Source organism: Bemisia tabaci, chromosome 1 (assembly GCF_918797505.1).
Source record: "Bemisia tabaci chromosome 1, PGI_BMITA_v3".
Lineage (NCBI taxonomy): Eukaryota > Metazoa > Arthropoda > Insecta > Hemiptera > Aleyrodidae > Bemisia > Bemisia tabaci.
Genome location: NC_092793.1, coordinates 5,195,616 through 5,217,508, shown reverse-complemented (window position 1 = coordinate 5,217,508; position 21,893 = coordinate 5,195,616). Strand labels below are relative to the sequence as shown.

Sequence of the window (21,893 nt, the reverse complement as noted above, 5' to 3'; positions counted from 1 at the left end):
GAATTTGCATGCTAATATTTTATTGCTTCATCTGAAAGTGCCTAAAGAACTGATTTCACAATATTTTTTATAATTTTTTCTAAATTGGAAATAGTATAAAAATAGATTTGAAAGTGAGAAGATGTACCGCCTAGTGACGTCATCTGGCGGCATTTCCCATTTAAACACACATATTTTAGCAGATTAGATAATTTTGTCATGTCTTCTCCAATAATTGCTCAATTCATGAACCAAGGGCATGCTCGTGTTCAGTTCACTCAGTAGTTTCCACTTAAATACGAAATTCATCAAATTTCAGACACCTGCAAATTCTCTATTCTAGTTTACAAGTGTATCAAATTTCAAGTTACAGATTAAGTCAACGCGTTGAATTTCCAAAAAGTTTTTTTTTTTTTTTTTTTCACTTCAAATATCCCGGAGGGAGGGGGAATAATCTCACGCTTGTCGGCCCTGATGTCCCATCCCCCTCAAACCCTAAATCAAGCAAGTCCCAGCCAACCGTTGTCTGAGAACAATAAAACTCGAGTCATTTCGCTGGGAATCAAACCAGGGACCTCCCGATCATAAATCAATCAATTAATCTTAATAAGTTTGTATTTTGAATTTTTTCGAGAAAAGGGTCGTTCCACATACTTCCACCGCTGGAGAAGAGAACCCTAGAATAGCTTTATCCAAAGTTTCCCTCTAATTCTGTTGCGGCCTGATGCTTGCTTTTAGAAAAATTCATTTTAAACGCTTATAAAATCATTATTGATGCGAGTTGGACAGTGGTTTTTTTGGGAGGGGGGGTGTTGGAAAATGGATGCATCGAAAATTGAAAATCGATTTTGTATTTTCCGAACCGGTTTTTCTCGATGAACAAGGAAATACGAGTTTCCATTTTTAGCACATTTTCTCTGGCTTTGTCACAAATATTGTGATACAGAGGCCAATACTGCCATGCAGGGAGACACGCCGTATGAGCATTCAGGAGTTGCCAAATTTCCTTCGAGAAAATTTGTATTTTTAAGGAAAGTTATGAATATTTTCCCTTGGAATTTGCAAGAAACTCAGGTGAAATTGCGAGCAAAATTATCTGAAAAATTAGAAGAAAAATATTTTTAAATTCACCCGGAACTTTGTGTTTTATCAAAGGAAATTCGGCAACGCCTGAAGGTTCATACGGTGTTCTTCTTCAGCACGGCAGAATAGGAAATAGCGTATAAGGTGACGGATGCATGGTGCCAAATGCAGCTAGAATATAGCATAGTATTTGAGTAGGAGTAAAGAAGTAGCAAGAGAAAGGTATTGAAACGACAATTGGACGTATTTCTGCCGAACGGAACTACACGCATCAAGACATGAGCTCTGAGACCCATAAGGATATATGCATAACAGGGCTCACATCATAATGCACATAGTTTCGTTTGGCATAAATACGTCAATTGGAGCATATGACGAGAATGTCTTCGCAAGCAAGACAGTGTGGCATTCAGTCAATATCATAGAGATTCAGCGACACGGCGCGGCGTCGGTCTAGATGAAAAACGGCGCACGTCAAATCAAATTCCCATCGAACCGTGCTTAGGTTTCTCTTTAGCTCTCCTCCTTTACTTCACCCCTACGTTGAGGACGCTTTTACGTTCGAAAATTTTATTCTATCCCTCCCTAGCTGTCTGAAATAGCGTGAAGTCATATTTTTTCGAATCATTCATGCGTCATATCCCATAGTGTGAGGTTTCATTGCGTTACGCGCGTGGCGTGTTTAGCCCGGGAAACAGAGCATACGAGCTTTTCTAGTTGCGATTTTTTTAAATCGACAATACTTAGTTTTGCCCATTTAATCCTAATCCATGTAACAGTCGATATGTTTCGAAGTAAGCTACCCGCTACATCTGGAATCTTTTTGTTCTTTTTTTGTAATCAAATTGAAATGGAGGGAAATTACTGTACATAATAACAGCTCTGTCATCATGAAACTCAAAACGCACTTTTTATGGCCATGAAATGTGGAATCTCGGTAGATTTGAAGAGCAACGCGGTACAAACATGTCCGTACGCCAGATTATCTTCTGTCTGCAGTTGTGATATGGCAGACTCGTAGGCAACCCAGTGTCTTGAAATTTTAATCCCCTCCCTCTTGTCTCCCAAAAATTTACACACAAAAAAGAAACATTCTTTACGATCTGATGGAATTTTTCAACCAATTGCGTCTAGTAGGAAAAAGATCAGACCGCACGAACAATCAGTCGGAAGAATGCTAGCAGCTGCTACTGCCGACCTAAGTAAGAACGCCGTATGAGTCATCAAGCGTTCCCAAATTACCTTCGAAAAATCACGACTTTTCAGGAACATCTGGGAATATTTTTTCCTCATTTATCCAGGGGATTTTCCTCGTAATTTGATCTAAAAAGTCTGAGCATTTCAAGAAAAAATACTCATAACTTTCTTCAAAAATACAGAATTCTGAAGGGTGATTTCACGATAAGAGGAATAGTCGTGTCGCCGTGGGTTATGAACGATATAGGGCAAAACGATTGAAAACCAAATGAATAAATCAATAGGAATGATGTCCCTGAACCTATCCACGCTAAAAAATATGATAAATTATTATCATATTTCATAATATGAGACTTTAAAGGCCGAAAATGTCCGGTCGGTTACGCGTCGCCAACCCCGATTTTGAAGCAAAAGAGCAATTTGCGGTAACAAATCAGTACTGATCATGAACTCTTTGGCAATATTTGCTGAAAAGAGACTCTAATGTTCAAGAAAATTGCCAGTTTGAACTGAAATGTTTATTATTGAGCGAGAAAAGTCATTAGAAAGAGGTGTCGCCACATTTGGCAACAAATTTTTGCAGTTGTATTGAGTGCAGTGTTTATCTCGCCAGACGGAGTCAGGAGTTTCAAAATTGCCATCAAATTGTTCGCTGAAGTCTTCTCGACAAAACCATTACTGATAAGTTCAGTTTTTTTTACAATGAAAACTTTAATTATTATGAAAACCAGTGATTTTTAGGTGTGTAGCACTAATTCCTCACTACGCAAAAACCTCAATTTAATATTATTAAACTAAAAGGAAGTCTCCAAAGTTTAGAAAACTTTTAAGGCAGCATCAATTCCACCTCATAACTCAAGAATTGCCAAGTTTCATCTTTTGTATCATCTTTTATCTCACATTTTCAAGTGTCGGTTACGCTGCGTCTGTTACGTAACCGACACAATATGGCAGGGCCGCCATGTTTGCGTGGACCTCCAGCAGTCCCGCGGGAAGCGCTGATACCTGATTCAATGGCTTGTTTATCAATCACTTTAACTTTGCACTGAATCAAAATAGAGCGTGCCAAAGCTGGAAAAAGGAGGTTCAATACCTTTAAAATGAGGTAATGAAATCCTGTTAAAATTGGTGCACTTTTATTTTTAAGGTATTTCACATTTTAACTATTCCTGTTATCGTGAAATCACCCTGAAGAAGAAATTTGGCAATGTACGGTGGTTTCACATATTTGAGTTCGTTTACGGCAGGCGTAACATACAACTATTTGACCACTGGTGTACGCATGTTGCAGCTCCGCCGGATTGAAGGCGCGTCAAACTGCGAAGATGTCTTGACAGCCCTGCCTAACCCTTCCGGCCAGAACGAATGCTAAAATCGCTGCAACACTGGGACAACGCGTCATTATTTATGACTCCCTTTTAATTTTCACCATAAAAAACAAAAATAACATTCCTTATACTTGCGACTTGGAATCAGGGACCGTGGTTTTTTTTCGATAAAGATAAAAAAAGGATATAAAAGGACTAAATACACTTCATATCGCGGGGATATTTCCTGTGATTTCAATTAAAAGTATTCGTAAAATTCTTGTAATTTTTTCAAAGAATGTGTGCATATCTTTAAAAAAATATTGATTAAAATTGAAACATTAACTGTGGTTTGCAACGTTGCAATCTAGGTAAATACGCTCCTTTTCGTGTGGAATGAACCGTTGATATTTAAGTTTTTTTACGACAGGCGTAACATGCAACTATTTGATCACGGGTGTACGCATGTTGTCGCTCCGCCGGATTGAAGGCGCTTCAAACTGCGAAGATGTCTTGACCGCGCAACTGCGACCCTCGAGGGCGGGACGATCGCTAACATCGCTGCAGCACTGGGACGACGCGTCATTATTTACAACTCCCTTCTAATTTTAACGATAAAAAACAAAAATATCATTCCTAGTAGCTACGATTTAGAATCAGGGACCGTGGTTTTTTTTCGATAAAGAGAAAAAAAGGATAATAGGACTAAATATACTTAATATCGCGACGATATTCCCTGTGATTTCAATTAAAAGCGTGAATGAGAGACGGCTTTTGCTCCTTTCAACGTAAGGACGCATCAATCTCCCATTAAGAGGGTTAATTATTGGCAAAGTTCCAAAATTCCCAAGATAATCTAACTCCTCACAAATGTACACAGAGGATGTACCCAGCTCAGATTCAGGGCTGAAATATTTTCTGATGAGGAGCCAATGAAAGATGACAAATATTTTCTTAGCAGTGTAAGACGCAGAATAGGAAAAGGTCCGCGAAGGGATCACAAGTAAATAACATCTCTGTCATCATGAAACTCAAAACGCACTTTTTATGGCCAAGAAATGTGGAATCTCGGTAGATTTGAAGGTGTCTGAAAGGTCTGAACATTTCAAGAAAAAATACTCATAACTTTCTTCAAAAATACATAGTTCCAGAGAAGAAATTTGGCAATGTAAGACGGTTTTACTTAGCAAGGCAGGCAAGATAGTTGAATTAATCGCCCTGACCAATGGCAAAGTCAGGTGAATCCAAGGGGGTTTGCGAGGTCGTGGAAGGGGGGATGTCTCGACCTCCTGAACCCTCTCGATATGAAAATTTCATTTTACCTCCAGTTTGAGGTAATGTATCTATGAAAGGTGCGGTTTTTCACTACAAATGCACATTTACGCTCTTTGGTCCATCTGATATCAAACCAAATAGAATTTAATTGTAGAAATGCATGCACATTTATGATTCAGATTTTCCAATATTCACACGATATTGCTTTGAATTCGTTTCAGTTGCTGGCAGATGCTGTGTTACTCATAAATGCAAACATTCTAGGGGCATTTTGCTACGGGATCTCGGATAAACAACAACGGACGGCATTCTTGGGGACTCGACAATGTTTGGAAATGAAACTAGTCATAGAGGAACAATCTGCAGAGCAGGTAAAATAGTTTGAAAAATCAATGCAACATTTTTCTCACAAAATGGCGATGAAGAGTTTGAAATACTTAGATCTATATTCGCCCTCGTACATTGGATAAAATCCGCACAAACTCTCCTGAGCACGACTGACGGAAGAAATAAGGGTGAAGAATGTTGCCACTTATCGATATCATCAGTTTTCGTTTTGTCAGCGTTTTCAAGGCATTCCCATGCTCATTATGAGGATGTGGTATACGTGCAATAATGTTTACTTACTACTTCCTTGTTAACTTACTACTTCTTCCTCTTTCCTTAATTTTCTCTCTTCTTCTTTCCTCCTTCTTTTTATCTTCTTCATCTCCTCCCTCATTCTCCCTGTTCTCCCGCCTCTCCTCTTCTTTGCCCTTTTCTTTTCATCTCCTTCATATAGTATCGTGTCTACACCAAACCGTCAACAGAAACCGTCTGTCTATTATGGGGGATGGCCAATATTCGACCACGTAGGAGCTCGTGTTGCCTACTCTAAAAATTGAAGGCAAACTGGCATGACGTTAAAGAACCTCATCCTTCACTGTTAGAAATAAAAGGGGTCGGAGTGATTTGGAGTGAACCGGAGTGAAAGACTTCGGAACTTCAAAATTACCAAATGAAGAAAAATGACATTTGGTCGAGTGAATTCTGCAGATGTTAGTCTGAAATGGACTTATCATCAAAATTTCACTCTTATTTTAGCATAATCTTGAACTATTTTAATACACAAGCAGGACTTTTGTTGACATGACGATAAAAATCACCCTTTGGACGAGTGATTGTCAAAGTAACCTACGTTTGACTTAATTCTGTCCATGGATTGGTAAATGTTTCTCAACTTAACACGTAGAAGAGAAAAACAACTATATAATTCCTGGATTATCATACCCGACTTCTGGAAATTCACCGTTAACTACGAAGAGTTTTCATACGTCCCAGAGAGTTATTTCTTTGGCAGCGTTCGGATAATTAACTTAAAATGTTGCAAATTCCACTCCATTCTGAGACTATAAATTGTAAGGCATTCAGCCGCTGTTGTAAGACTACGATAAGGGATAAGATGAAATGAGACAGAATAATAACTCCCATCGTGCGGTGAAAAAGGGACACTTTTGCCGAGCTTGGAGTGAATATTCTGGCAGCGAGAAGAAAGAGCCCGCGGGTGAGAGACTTTTCACTTTCAGCTGATCGCGAATGAGATTTTCGCGCCAAATTTCGTGACCGTTACGATCTTAGTCCTCCGCTGATCTTCTCGCGAGTCGCACGCGTGAATGAATTCAATGTGTGTGATTTTCAATTCAATTTGTGCCCTGTGGTGTTATTATTCAGTGTAGGTGCGGTAAATCGTTATGTTCGGCAACATTTTTGATGACGGAAACACTGGACCAGTTCCTCCAGTAAACCAACAACAGGTTCAGTACTATTATGTGCGAACGGAATACCAAGGCAAAAGGAAATTCGTTGTGACTGCTGCCATGTCAGAGACAACTTTGAACTCGCAGGTTCGTTCAAGTACCTAACTACATTCATATTGCAAAGAAGTTTTTAATCACTTCTCAAACTTAAACTATTAGTTTTTTGTGTAATTAAAGAAGCAAATAAGAATTGACACAAAACTTGTAATTTTTCAATGTTTTTACTGCTAGCTTTTCAGTCATGCTATATTCAATTTTGCTGTAATCTTGTGTTGTTTCATTTAAGCAATTCTTAAACGCGTATTCCGTGTAATATTATTTCCACTTCTTAACATTATTTTTTAATTAAATTAAGGTTTATTTTCATTTAAATACATTGTTTCTCTGTTTACTTCTAAATGTTTTGGTATTTTTTATATAGACTGTCTATACCTACTTCTGTCGACTTAGCGACGCAAAACAGAATTCCAGAAATTTTAAAAAAGTGATTACTTATACCAAAGTTGAGGTGAGGAAACGAGCCTTCCCTTATTCGTCCTTGTGCTCTCTAGAAGTAAATAATTTAACTTTCACCAATGTTTTTAAGAAGCTCGACGTAGTGCCGCAAAACATTGATATTTTTGCGAAACAACCTAGATACAGATTTGTTAGATAAGTAAAAATTTTCATTCATTCATTCTACACCGAAGTAGCGAAAAGAAATCAGTAATGAAGTTCCCATGCATTTAAAGAAGTTCACAGTTCCATTCTAATGACGCGTTCTTCATCCAGTTTACGGACGTATCTCGATTGTGACAATTCAAAATTTCCTTACAGGTTTATCCATTGAAATCAACTCTATCCTTAATAATATATTTTCGTAAATTTGTTATCACTTTGGAAAAAATATCCATAGTTCTTGTGAAAATTTTGGTGTAATTTTCTTCTTAAATATAAAGTATCAGTGGAAAATTTGAATGTCGCAAAGATTAAGTTACGTCCATTTGACAGCAGAACAATACTGAAATTGTTGCATGGGTTGGGGATTTGCGACTTAATCATCTTTCCCTTTATGGCCCAATCATCATGGCCTCAATTTTTAGAACTTTCTTTGAGCTCAAAGCTGATTTTAGAGAAAACACTAGCATCATCTTGTTTCTCGCGTTTTGAAAGGGAAGGATGATTAAATTGCAAATTTCCCACCCATGCAACAGTTCCATTGACGTCAAAATTAAGTAAAATTTTTTGAACGGTTCACAGGTTAACAACAATTCACCCATGGCCCTAGTAAATTAACTCAAATCTACAGTGAAATTGTTACTTCATCGACTCAAATATAGAGTGAAATTAATGAACTATTCACTCAACGGTTTCGACGATTAACTCTAATTTTCAGACAATTAGCTTGAAGGATTGAAAATAAAAGAAAAGAAATTCACTCAGGGCTTTAGAAAGTTTTCCATTTTATGTGAAAATTCACTCGGTTCTTTTGAAAAGTAACGCAAAATCTGGATTGATTTTGTTTCAAAATTTAATCAATAATGAGGGAAATGTCACTCCATAAATACGTAAATCATCAAACATCTAGGTTGAATCAAACTGAGCAGGTAGCAAATTAGGGTGATTATTGAGATAAGTTTTTCCCGTGCAGAGTGAATTCACTTTAATTTTGAGGTGTCTGGGCATTGAATTTTCACTCTGACGAAGATTTAATTCTGTCCTAATTAAGATAACTTACTCACTTGCAAGATAAAATAACTATTCGAAAATTTCACTCCACAAATAGATTCACTTCACATTTGGGAAATGATTGATATTGAAACCAACTTTGAGTGAATTATTTCTAACAGTGTTCCTTTTCCAAAAGCGGGTGGTTAGAGGATGAGTGAAAGACTAACTAACGACAGCTCACGATAGACTCGATAGTTAGTCCATCATTTCCTTTTTAAGTCTATAACAATTAACCACCCGTTTCAACGGACAGAATCGCTTTATCAATCAATTTGAATAATCAGGACGGTGAAAGAAAGAAAACCCTAGACTGAAATCATAGCGAGTGAATGCAGAGCGTGGCAGCACTGAGCTTGAAGAACCGACCCACAGAAAGAAAGAAACCCATGTTAAGCTCGGATTAAAATAAATAGTAAACGGATAAAACCGCGACCGAGGGGGGGGGGGGGGGTGAAGGTGCTGCGATGAGCCTGGGCTCTCGACTATGGCGAGTTCATTAATCTAAAAGGCGGAGCCTGGATCTTACCGCGAGGGAGATACACAGAGTGGCTACAATTACGCTCCTCTTAATTAAAGAGCGCTCGTTTCAAACTTCCCGTGCAATTCACCATTCAACGTCCGAGCGAAACGGAGACATGAATCCGGGTAAATATGGCAGCTTTGATTGAAAACCATTTTCATTTCTAAAATGCCCGGGAGCGGAGCAAAAAAATGCCAAGACCTCGCTTCATCCCTCGCCGTGCACCCTCTTACGCTACCGTGCTAAGGAAGAACGCCGTATGAGCCCTCAGGCGTTGCCAAATCTCCTTCGGGAAATCTCGGATTTTCGGGAATATTTGCAAACTTTTGTCCTCCAATTTTTTTACAGAATTTTGTCCGCGATTTGATCTAAAGTTTCTGAAAATTTCAGGGAAAAATATGCATAACTGTCGTTAGAGATTAAAATTTTCCGCGAGGCAATGTGGCACCATTCGGATGTTCGCACGCGTTTTTCCCTAGGACGGCAGTATGAACCGCAACCCTTGCGCACGAGAGCGTGAAATGTTGAGTTAACCGCGAGGTTCGGAACCCGCGAGGCTGGTCGTAAATCCTGCGTGGCGTTCGCGGACGTAAAATTAAGTAGCCCTTGGATCGTAGGTGCTCCCGCGCCGAGCAATTTTTACGGTTTCGTAGCTCCTTGGTCGCTTGATATTAAAAATGAGTTACTCGCATCGCTTGCTCCGGCACCCAGTCGTAACCCGCCGCCCGTTTACATTTCATGAGATTTCCGACTCATCAGTGTGACACTTTTATGACTCACGGTCTTCCAATTGAAACGCGCCGTCAAGTCGTTAAATTTTCACCGACTCAAATGACTGGGATGACCATATCGTATTTAATGAGAAGCGGAAATGGACAGAGGGCGCTTTCCCATTGGCGGATCCAAGGAATTGGCAACATTGTCTTTTCTCCGTGTAAACCTATGGAAATGTATCGATTCGTCAGCAGTGGCGTGGCGTGCTTTGCGATGTATCGATTGTTTTGCCATTTAAACCTATGGTAAAGAATCGATTATTAAGGTGTTCGCTGCGAACACCCTGTTTATCGATCCTTTTACATAGGTTTAAATGGCATGACAATCGATATATCGCAATTCACGCCACGCTACTGTTCGTCAGATACAGTGGATATCGCATATAACAACCTTGCAGGGACCGGCCTAATTTGGTCGTTATAGCCGATAGTCGTAATAACCGATAGTTGATTTTTCACGCACTCTCCTCAGTTTGAAGGCGGAGACTAAGGCTGCACTCACACTGGAAGTTGACGAGTTGGAGATGCGCCAAACAAGGCTCTTTAAATTTGCACTGCAGTAACTTTTTTTTTATCTATCTTGTGTTTTCTTTTAAATTTCAATATAAAATAATCATGTAAATTTCACCCTCATTTTGCCGACGAAAAACTTCGAAAAAACTAAGATTCCATAGATTCACCAAATTGTAATTAATTAATTTATTTATTTAAAAACTATTTTTGTGTCAATTTTGTTTCAGACCTTCTACATTTTTAATCGAAAAACCTTACACACTTTAAACTTGAAATTTTTTTTAAAAAAATCATCCAATGAATAGACAAAAAATTAGTTAATTTGAAAACTAGTCCGTAATGAACGTTCCTCTGTTTAACAACAGGATTTATGTACGGCATTTGCACCGATTTATGGACCAAATTTAATGAGTTTGCGAGTGCCGAGTCGTTCCATTCCGGACAGCAACACCAAATTGAAGCCGCTGTGACCGATAATACGGCTCGAAATTCCGCGGAAACCCCCCCCCCCCCCCCCGCGCTGACCGATATGTCGCTATAAGCGTCGTCGTTATATCCAATACCTAAATACATTGATCTAATGGAGTTTCGACCGGGACCAAAGAGATTGCGTCACTATGACCGATATGTCGTTATAACCGATGTCGTTATACGCAATATCCACTGTATTTGTATGCAATATTTTGACCAAAAAGCATTATTACGTAGCTTTGAAAGTGTGCTCCGAGTGAACATTGCAAATCCATCGGCGGATCCAACAAATTGGCAACATTGTCTTTTCTCCATTTAAACCTATGGAAATGTATCGGTTCCTTGGGGGGTAGGGTGCTCCGAAAATAATCGATTGTTTAGCACAGATGTAAATGGAGGAAATCAAGTGTCGCCAAATTGCTGGACCCGCCTTTGCGCTCCCCTTGCTGAAGGGACTTCAATAAAGAATTTGCAAGTGTCTGAAATTTGATGAATTTCGTGTCTATGTGAAAACCACCAGTCGAACTGAGCACGACGGATACCCTTGGTTTATAAATTGAACAATTATTGGAGGAGATATGACAAAATGATCTAATCTGCTAAAATACGTGTGTTTAAATGGGAATGTCGCCAGATAACGTCTCACTAGGCGGTGCAATTTCTTACTTTTAAATCTACATGTACATATACCATTTCTTATAGCAGGAAAAAAATTATAAAAATACTGCAAAATCAGCTCTCTAGGCACTCTCAGATGAAGCGATAAAAATTTCCGTGCAAATTCTCTATTGGACCATATTTTCTGCCGATGAAAAACCATTTCTGGATCATTTAAGGAACGGAATAAGTGCCGTTAGTTTCCCCATGGAGATGTGTTATTTAATAGGACAGCTAATTTTCACATGAAGCGAGATGGTACAATTGAGTAATTCTTTTAAAATAAGCACTTTTGGTCGTATCCATACGTGGTTCTTCTGGAGAACAGTTCATATTTTTTCTTTTAATTGAATAGATTTGTGCTAAATGAACATATGCGTAGATGAATTAAATCCAGAAAGAACTAAGTGCATACAGAATGTGCGTGTTACACAATTCCTTTTGATGTTTTTCCGTTCAGCATAAATACGTCCAATTATCAATATTTATTGCCTCGTCATCAGCTAGAATAAGATCATTACTGATAAAGAATAAGTTTGTTGGCGGGTACATACGGGCAAAAATGTGGCTCAAAGACTAGCTCGCCCTACATTCTCATTTTTTAGCAGCATTTTAGCCCCGTGTTACCATTTTCACTTCACATCCTTTCACTCCAGATGTCTTTCAATTTAAGCATCTAAACGCCCTTTTCTTATCATTAAAGCATCATTTGGAACTGTAGCTTTCTTCAGATTTTTAAGTATCAGATGTTACTTAAACTACTACTCCAAGTCAGAGACAAAACTTGCGGGTTCATCGATGCATGGAGAACATTTTCAAGTGACCTGCAATTTGGCATACCTGCATCGCACATTAACTAATGCGATTTCCACGCAATTTCTCTAGCAGCCGAGCCGCGTAGCCTAGTAATAATTAAAATGAAAGCGACAAATCATCAATTTAAGTGTTCGCGGTTCCATTTCCGGTACATCGTCCAAATTTATGAGTGGAATTACGTTATAGACAAGTAAGATTTGACATACCGAGATTAGTGCTGTGTGCTAACTTAAACTTTTTCTTTTTTCTCATTCCAAAGAAAGTTTAGTCTTTTTGCAGAGACTGTATCAGATCGAAGGGGCAGCCAAAAGAGGGATTCATGGGATTGGATTCCTTTCCCCTCGTGACTTGACATTATTTTCCAAGAGCCATAAAACCACTCGCAAGTCGCGATTCATGAACAAAAATGAGGAACAACTGAGTTCATAAAGCCAACAGGACACTTTTTTAACCCCGAGATGTCTTGAGTAATGTGAAGTGTCGATTGATTCCCGCATTCACTCCGGTTCATACATACATTCGGCGCGCCCGGGCGCTCTGCGGCACCTAATCGCCACTCCTAACTATCGACCCAGAGGTCATCTAGTAAATGGCATTTTGTAATTTCATCTTGAATGCCACCTATCCACGATTTTGCTGGACGTCCCCTGCGTCTCCTCCCAGGAGGAGCCCAATCAAGTACCTTCTTAGGCAATCTGTCATCCGCTACTCGTTGCACATGACCATACCAGACACGCTCTTTGGTCATAATTTCATGCAAGATGTTCACTCCGGTTCATCCAATCTAAAATTTGGTTCAGCATTGAATGAAATTGTTATTGTTGGCATATTAACCGAGCAAGAATCAACCCAAAGTAATAAGCGAAAACATATCGACGGTGAAACTACCAAACCACGTATCTCGTTTGCGGTGTTTAAAAATCTACGCTCGCATTTTTTTTTGAAGTAGACCAAATCAATATCATTCCTTGAAATTTTCACAGAATTTTCTCCGCACGAAGAGGAAAAATCACAGAAATTTTCAAGACTGGACGTTGAGTAGTTTTTCATTTAAAAAATAAAGTATGACAGGAAGTCTGCGACGTCGCAAACCGAGATACGTGGTTTGGTAGTTTCACCGTCGATATGGATTATGTTAACAAAAATAGCTGCGAGCAATAGATGGCACACAGATGAGTAGGTATCCGTTTTCCATGTGATAAGTGTGGGTAAAATTACCTCTTTGTTTTATGCCGCCGCGCCACTCGGAAATGAAAGCGATTCTAGTTCCAGTGGCGTGGCGTGCTTTACGATATATCGATTTATCTGTCATTTAAACCTATGGAAAAGGATCGATTAACAGGTTGTCCGCAGCGAACAGCTTAATAATCGATTCTTTTACCACGGATTCAAAAGGGGAAATATCGATAATCGATCATTCACGCCACGCCACTGACTAGTTCCCCTTCAAATTTGGTGATGCAACACCGAAGTTAATTAAGTTGCATCCACTGATTGGCTGAATTTGGAATGTTACGAAGCACATCCTGAGCACCTATAATATTTGAGGAATTATTAATAAATTGATAGACACGCGCAGCCATGCTGAGGAAAACGCCGTTTGAACTTTCGAATTTTTCCAAACGTCTTTCGATATAGTAGTATTTTTCAGGGAAGTTTTCACCCCTAATCCACAAATCCTCTTCACCGCGGAATAAGAATAACGGTGACACATTAGGCGTAACGGTAGGAGCGGTGCCGGCAGCATCATCAGAGGAAGCTCGGTATGCAGTTGAAATTCCAATGGAGCTCATGCATGAGTGGGGGATTCGCGCAATTTGAGTACTTTTTTACGTAAAATTTTGCACGAAAGATGATGATGCCACTAATTTTCTCTGATATTTACTCCAAAGCTCAAAAAAGCTCCCCAACTTGAGGCCGTAATCGAGATAGTATTCCACGCTACCCAAAGATACCACCTCTATATCAAAATAAACTCTCTATGCAAAGATAGGCAGCAAATACATTAGCAGGGTTGCTGTGTTTTCAGTTTTGGATCCCCAAACTAAGTGGCAACCCTGTTAGTGCATTCGCGCTCTATCTTTGCATAGAGAGTTTGTCTTGTTAGGTTGACTCTCAGGCTAACGCGCAGGATATCGATATCTCCTCCATCACGGCCTCAACTTTGAGCGCTTTTTTTGAACTTTGGAGTTAATTTTAGCAAAAACAAGTGGCACCATCGTGCTTTTCGCAAAAATATACATAGAAATCAGTACTTAAAGCGCAAATTTCTGCCACGTGCAAAAGCGTCATAATCAAGCTCATTACATTTCAACTGGACCTATTTATGCTAAAAGAAACTATGTGCGTAGGGATTGCATGCAAACATAATCTCTTTTAACATAAACACGCGCAACTGCCCAACGCAAAAGGGCCCGATAAGAATCCTGCGTACCCATTACCTGGTAAAGGGAGCTCAATTTACTAGCTCCTTTCCCAGGTGTTATTTCGAATCGACCAAAACTCCATCCCATTATAGCAAAGGCGAGGCGCGAATAATTGACTATCGGTACTACCCCATTTGAAGCTGTGGTAAAGAATCGATTATTGAGGTGTTTGTTGTGAACACCCTGTTCATCGATCCTCTTACGTGGGTTTGAACGGCAGGTCAATCGATATATCGCAAAGCACGCCACGCTACTGCATTATAGGACTATGGGGAGCCTCTGGAGCCATTCCGGAGTGAAATATTACGTATTTTGGGCGCAGGTGGATATTGGACGTGCCACGTCGCCAATAAAATATTCTCTTCAGACTAATACGGCCTGCAATCTATGAAGAATGAAATTGAATGTCGCTTTTTTTCAGCATGGTAATTTCCATGGTTTTGTAGATTGGGCAGAGGAGAAACAGAAGCTTACTAGAAAGTCGTGCATATGGACATGATTTCTAGAAATCGAATTTAATATCCACTGCAGAATGGGACAAAAACTCGTGTGATGTGTTATGAAGTATATCGACGGTGCAAGTCGGCAATCACATAACTCGATTTGCGACGTCGCAGACTTCCTATCATTCTTTATTTTTTAAACGGAAAACTACTCAACGGCAATTCTTTAAAACTGCTGTGATTTTTCTTCTCTGTGCGAAGAAAATTCGGCAAAAACTTCAAGGAATGATGTCAATTTGCTCTCCTTTAATAAAATAACATAGAGGCGGAGATTTTCAGACACCGCCAACGAGTTATGTGATTGCCGACTTGCACCGTCGATATAGAAACGTCATTTGATTGTTAGGTCTCTTCTTATACTTATATCCCCCAAACTGTATTTGAAGTCATTTTTATGAGCCCTCGGACCCTGCCAAGTTTTCTTCGATAAAATACAAATTTTCTCGGAAAACAGGGGAGGAAAATAGGCTCTGGGATGAAACTCACTCAACTTTAAGATCTCTGACGGTCTATCCTCCTCCCGAATAGTTTGTTTGTAACCGTGAGCTTCCATCTACCTTAATTAGATAACCCAGTGAACTGCTCTACAGCAGGTAAAAAAACACATTGTTTTTGGAGGCTCTGGAGTTATTGGACGCATTTCTGCCAAATGGAACAGGAGGCAAGTGGGAAATGAGGGGTGTGCTCGTTATAGTTGAGGACCGTAAGAATGAATGGGAGTTATAAATCGCCAGTGACGTCAGCGGCAACGAAGCCGTCTCCATCGTCGTTCTTGCTCGGCTTTAACTCATGAGCCCTACCCACAACGCTCTTTTCCCACTCCCAGGGCTCATGAGTGCCGCATCTAGTTGGCACATAGTTCCATTCGACAGAATGTAAAATCCCGCTTTTCCATTTCTCCGAAGGGAATCACGCCCACTCTAACATTGTTTCTCATGCAGCTACCTAGAGCACACCCCATCTTTTCTACTCGTCAATAATTCCGTTTGGCAGAGATACGTCCAATTCTCCGGATAAATCCGTCGTATTTTGCGTGAAATTCGAGTAGGGGAAAAAAAAACAAGTTTTGCAGCGCTCCTACTCAAAATCTATCCAGAATAGAGAATTTGAAGGTGTCTGAAATTCGATGAATTTCGTGTTTAAGTGGAAACTACTGAGTGAACTGATCACGAGGAAACCTTTGGTTCATGCATTGAACAATTATTGGAGAAGATATGACAAAATGATCTAATCTGCTAAAATGCGAGTGTTTAAACGGGAAATGCCGCCAGATAACGTCACTATGCCAATCCTCCATTCCTCTAATATCCGAAGGATTGCCTCATAGGAGCGCGGAGGGTAACGGGCGTTTGAGCTTAAGCGATTCACTCAGAGTAAAGAGAGGGCATCGAGCGAGGGAGTGTGAAAGAAATGATACTGCTCATAGTAAATGAGGCGTGAAAAGTCATCAGTCGGTATCGATAGCCGAACTTGGCGCGGCAAGAGGCAACGGAGCTGGTAATCGCTGTACCCGCCGCCGTCGTGGCCTGACAGCTCGTCAAACTGTACAGAGTGATCCAAGAATCCTGCACCCGCCCTATAAACTGGACGTATTTATGCCAAAAGGAACTATGTCTCACGCAAATTTTATGCATATAGTTCCTTTTAGCATAATACGTCAGACCGTAGGGTTCTTGTCCTCTTCCAGGGGGCCTTCCTACAATTTTCTAGGTGATACAAATGTCGTCTCCTTTGACCTAGAAGTACTTACAAGATTAAACCCTGGTAAAAATTGACGATAGGAGCTGCGTTTCAAAATATCATAGGAGTTCTTAAGACCGACTAAAGAAGGCTATTGAAAATCATATAGCTGGCTGTAGAAAGCGGAGCAAATCATATAGCCGGGCTATACGAAGCTATAAAAAAGTATACAGTCGGGCTATAGTTCCTATCGCCGGGCTTTACACTTTATCGCCATTGATTATAAAAGGCTATAAGAAATTGAGTAGAAATTCGTGTGCTTTGGAAATCATTAAGTTTGATACGGAACTACCTTCATATTTACAAAACACACACCTTATATTTTCCTTTAAAACATATTTTTTTTCATCAATTAAAATGAGAATAATCCATACAGAGTGTGCAAACATTTCAAAATCATGAGTTGAAAAACGCTGACTCCGCGAGATTAAATATTAGAGCCTAACACAAAGCGGAGCAGCGACGCACTGGCGCCTACAAACCTAACAGGGATACTTCACGCATTGCGCAATGCCTGAAGTATCCCTGTTAGGTTTGTAGGCGCTTATGCGCTGGTCGCTCTTGCCCGCCGCCGCGCCACGGCGCTTCAAGCAACTATTTTGCAACAGAGGTGTTGCACAGTATCATACGAAATTGAAGGCGCTCCAACATTTTAAGAATGACAGGCATCCTTCACAAGTACGGAGCTTTCCTCGCAAAATAAATCAAGATACTGCGGCACAAAAATAGAGCGGTAATCCAAAAACTAACTAACAATAAGTCCTGGTATCCGTATTTAGTAACGTTTAGCATAAACTTTATCGTCTGGCTGTTGCTTAATCGCCATCGGCTATAACAGGCTATAAGAAAGCTTACAGCCGGCTACAGAAGCTATTGGAAATTTTACAGCCGGCTTTAGGTCTATAGTATTTTGGAACACACATTCTGCTGCCAATTTTTAGCAGGGAAAGTATCTGACTCAATTTGCTCAAAAATTACAGAAATGATGCCTGGTGCGGATGGCGTGGGACTTTTAGATCACCCTGTATACTCTTGCCGCGTCCATGACCTCAAAAGTCAGATTACTTCATTATACCCCCGTAACAATACGATACCTCATGCTAAACACCACAAAACTCCATGCTATGCGCGGGAAAGGCATTGCAGTGAGGAGAGGCTTTCCTTCGATACCTTTAAAGGACAGGTGCCCTATAATTATACACGTGCTGCAAACATACGTACAACCTGAATACCTTAACTGCCAAGTCAAGGAAAAACGTCGTATGGAAATTCGAATGTTGCCAGTTCTAATAAATTGATTATTCCTCAGGACAATTTTTGAGTGTTTGCCCGGACATTCTCAGCTAATTTGAAGTAAATTGCTTTAAAAAATAATGACGGAAGAATTGGAATTAAAATATTCTCAAGTTATTCCGTCGAAAAAAAAACCAGAATTATTAAGGATTAATAAGGATTGAAATTTGCTTTGTAATATTAAACCTTACACCGAAAAAAAAGTGTATCTCGCTTCGCGCTCACATTTTTCCTATTGTTAGAAAGTAAAATAGGTCCCAATTTGAAATGCATGTACCAGGTTTCACTCCGTCTCAGTTCTACAGCCCTGAGATAGCCAAAAGGGTAGCAAAAAATCAAAGCACTATGAAAGCACCTCGGTATAAAATAATATCTCTCGGCCGAAGTGTGTCGTGATTTCATCTCACTCTCATTAAATTTAAAGCTCCCTCCTTTGTCTCGAAAAACCTGGATGTTTGTGAGAGACCGCTCTCGAAATACTTCGCTCCATGAAGACAAACGAATAAAGTAAATAACAATTTGCTGGACATGTGACAAAATAAATGAGTCCGTTGAAAAACTTTCATTAGACGTTCCGGGTCACTATCGTTACGTTAGGTCGGCGGAATACGGATAGGAGTGTTGCTAATAGAATTCTGTCGCGAGAACGGCACCGGAACGGTATTGCTGCCGCGATAGCGAAAAGAACGGTAAGTGCATGCTGAGATGAACCTCGAGACACATAAAAGCATGTGCTAACCACGGCTCATGCAGGAATGCTCTTATTGCTCTCTCGCGATCACGGCAAAATGGAGACGAAAAGCAAATTAATTACTGTCGTCTTTTGAGTAATTACCACCGCAAGGAATCTAAACTCGACTCGCCGCGGAGAAAAATTAGAGAAAATCAACGGTTTTTGGACTCTGTCTTTCTTGACAATTTTAAGCGCTAGGTCTAATTTCCCTTCTCCCCTTTCGATACTACTTGCAAAATAATCATTGTTTTTTCTCTCGTTTTTTCAGGAAAGATTGCTTCTGTCCGTGTTACCAGAGCATGTAGCTGTAAAAATGAGGCAAGACTTAGGGTCTGGACTCGACAGTCAATTCAAAAAAATTTACATGAGCCGCCATGAAAACGTAAGGTGAGTTGAACATATAATTGAATTTTTCTGCCTAAACTTTAATTAATGAATATATGCGATCTCTAAGGTCTGGTTCTACAATATAAAGACGCAACAATTATTCTTTATTTAAATAAGCATACACCTCCTCCAAGAAATGGTTTAGGGAGAAAATTTTGAATAATGAGTCTGGATAAGCGTATTTTTGTTGAGTTTTTATAGGAAAGAATCAATTTAAATTTCCAAATATAGATAAAAGCACACTATGGCAGCCTGAGAACATGGAATAAAAATAGACAGTAAAAGGTGGGGACAAGGCTAAAAAAACACAGAATGATCACAAATCGCGGGACGTTTCGACTGGTCTCCCGGTCCAAAAAATTCCCAAAGAAATTAGGATTTAAGACATTTACGAATTCGATTAAGATAAATTAAGTTTAATACAGCTATGGTTAATTGCTAAGCCTCAAAATTGTATGATGACAAATTGTATCTTTACTAAAAATAAGACATCATCGTCATCCGTTCTCGTACAACGGGCTGTATTACTATCGAGCAGGACAGCTGTGATGATCATTGAAGATTTTTTCATGCCAAGGTTGATCATGTGAACATTGATGCTGTGTTATTTTTAACAGGGAAGTGCTATAAAGCTTCATTAATTCTCCAAGTTAAAGGACTCATTATGTATGATATGTAGTGGTTTTTATTAGTCTAATTTGTTTGTTCAAATACCGTAGAGTAATAGAGGTCACTAGAATTCTGCTAGCTGAGGAATAACACCGTATGAGCCTTCAGGTGTTGCCAGTTTTCCTTTGATTATATACAAATTTCTCGGTAATCTTATGAATAACTTTTCTCTCATTTTCATACTAAATTTTGTTCGCAATTTCACCTAAATTTCCTGAAAATTTCAAGAAAAAGTATTAATAAGTTTCCTCAAAAGGAACATTTTATCGAAGGAAATTTGGCAACCCTCGAATGTTCACACGGCGTGTTTCCCTAACATGGCAAAATTGTAGTTCCCTCTCTAGCAAGCGCCATACCAAAAATCGATGTTCGTGATGGTTTGTAGATAAAAAGGCTTCGTAACTGGATCAAAAGCGTCGAAATTAAATTTAAGTGATTTTCAGGCGTTTTACATTCTCGGGAACATGCTTCAAACAAAACCAAAAACATGCCTGCATACTCTCGTAAATTGTTTCACCATCAACATTATGAAATTGCTGTGAAGGTTTTATGTTGGCGTGTGCATAGTGTATGGGAGTGGTGACAAAATTGAGCTTCATTAGTAATTTCTAGCATGGCCCTGCTTGTTGGGTTAATGTAATGGGATTAGACCTATGTTTGCTCCCGCCTGGTATGGCTTAATTGGCATTGCTCAAAGCTTCCTCAGAACATCCCTTTCATGCAAGATATACAAGAGATTTAGATTAGCGAGTATAAAGACCGACACAGCCTAGCGATCATGTTGCCAAACCTATTATCCAAGCTATATGGACCGCGTTTATCTGAAAGAAACCAAGCCACATCGGCTATTGCTGAATGTAATTGCGCAATTAAATGTTTTACATGGAAACGGTACTACAGATTTTTATGCAAATTTCGGTGAATTTTCTGCTTGGTACAAAGTAAATTCCTCAATATTGTCAAAGAAATCCGCACAGACGTTCTTTTGTAAAATATTAATTTGACCAATTATTAGCAATAGCTGATGTGGCTTAGGTCCTATCTGTAAAACGTGGTCCATGTATCCGAACAAATATGAAATGAATTTCGATCGGAACATCCCGAAAGAAATAAAATTGTACATACAACAATATTTTGGGCTCAAAATGTAACTCTGACAGGGCGTATTTTTCCGATGAAGCGATTGAGGTTAGAGTTTAATGACATACTGAAAATCACTGTTATAAAATTAACTTTGCACTTTTGTGCGAAACATTTGGGGGTTTATATGCTTTTATCTGGTCAAATAGCCTCGTTTGGCATAACATATGGGAGACGTTCCTAGACATCTTGCATATTAAAGAAAAGTTCTAGAAAAAATTAATCGCGACAAGATCGAGGATAATCGCTTAGATGTTGATGATCCTGGCGATTTTATCTCCAAAAAATCGTAGAAAAAATTACTACTTAATTTCAAAATATCGCGTTTTTCCGTTGAAAAATGCCACTTGGATGCTGCGATGATGACTCCTTGACTCATTACTTTCTTCAATATTTTTCACAGCATCCTGTACGCTGACATCGTTGGATTCACGGCAATTTCATCCACTTACTCAGCTTCGGAACTCGTTAAAATATTGAACGAACTCTTTGCCACCTTCGACCGGCTGTCTGAGGTAAGAATGCCGAAATTTCGTCACTAATCGTAAGTCGGTAATCCAGTTAATCAATCATGGATGATGCTGCTCCGGAAAATTAAGCAGAGGAGGGCGGGGTGGCCGATTAGTCTGGTGTAGGATCCGAGTTCGTAAATTGAATTTCCGTGTAATTTGGACTTTGGAGGATGCGGGTTCTTCGCCCGAATTCTTGGACCTTCATTTTGTAGTTAGTTTAAGAAACTTTCGAGTCTTGAGACGGTGAAATGGGTATAATACAATTTCTTCAATGTCTGCTTTCTGAAGGATTTTCAAAACTGAAGAGATACTCGGTGTATGAATCGCCATTCCCTGGCCGAAAGAACGTAACTCCATTCCAAGGTTGCAGAATTGACTCAAACAATTTAATTA

The 21,893-nt window shown here is 39.5% G+C and overlaps 1 protein-coding gene across 1 annotated transcript in view; it reads left to right on the top strand.

The window, feature by feature from the left end:
- The window catches only part of Ac3 (Adenylate cyclase 3), a 116,690-nt gene that overhangs the window by 55,607 nt on the left and 39,190 nt on the right, over positions 1–21,893 (top strand). The window contains exons 2-4 of the mRNA XM_019048821.2: positions 5,063–5,212; positions 19,061–19,179; positions 21,392–21,503. Coding sequence (XP_018904366.1) covers positions 5,063–5,212; positions 19,061–19,179; positions 21,392–21,503 — 381 coding nt within the window. The remainder of the gene's footprint in view (positions 1–5,062; positions 5,213–19,060; positions 19,180–21,391; positions 21,504–21,893) is intronic.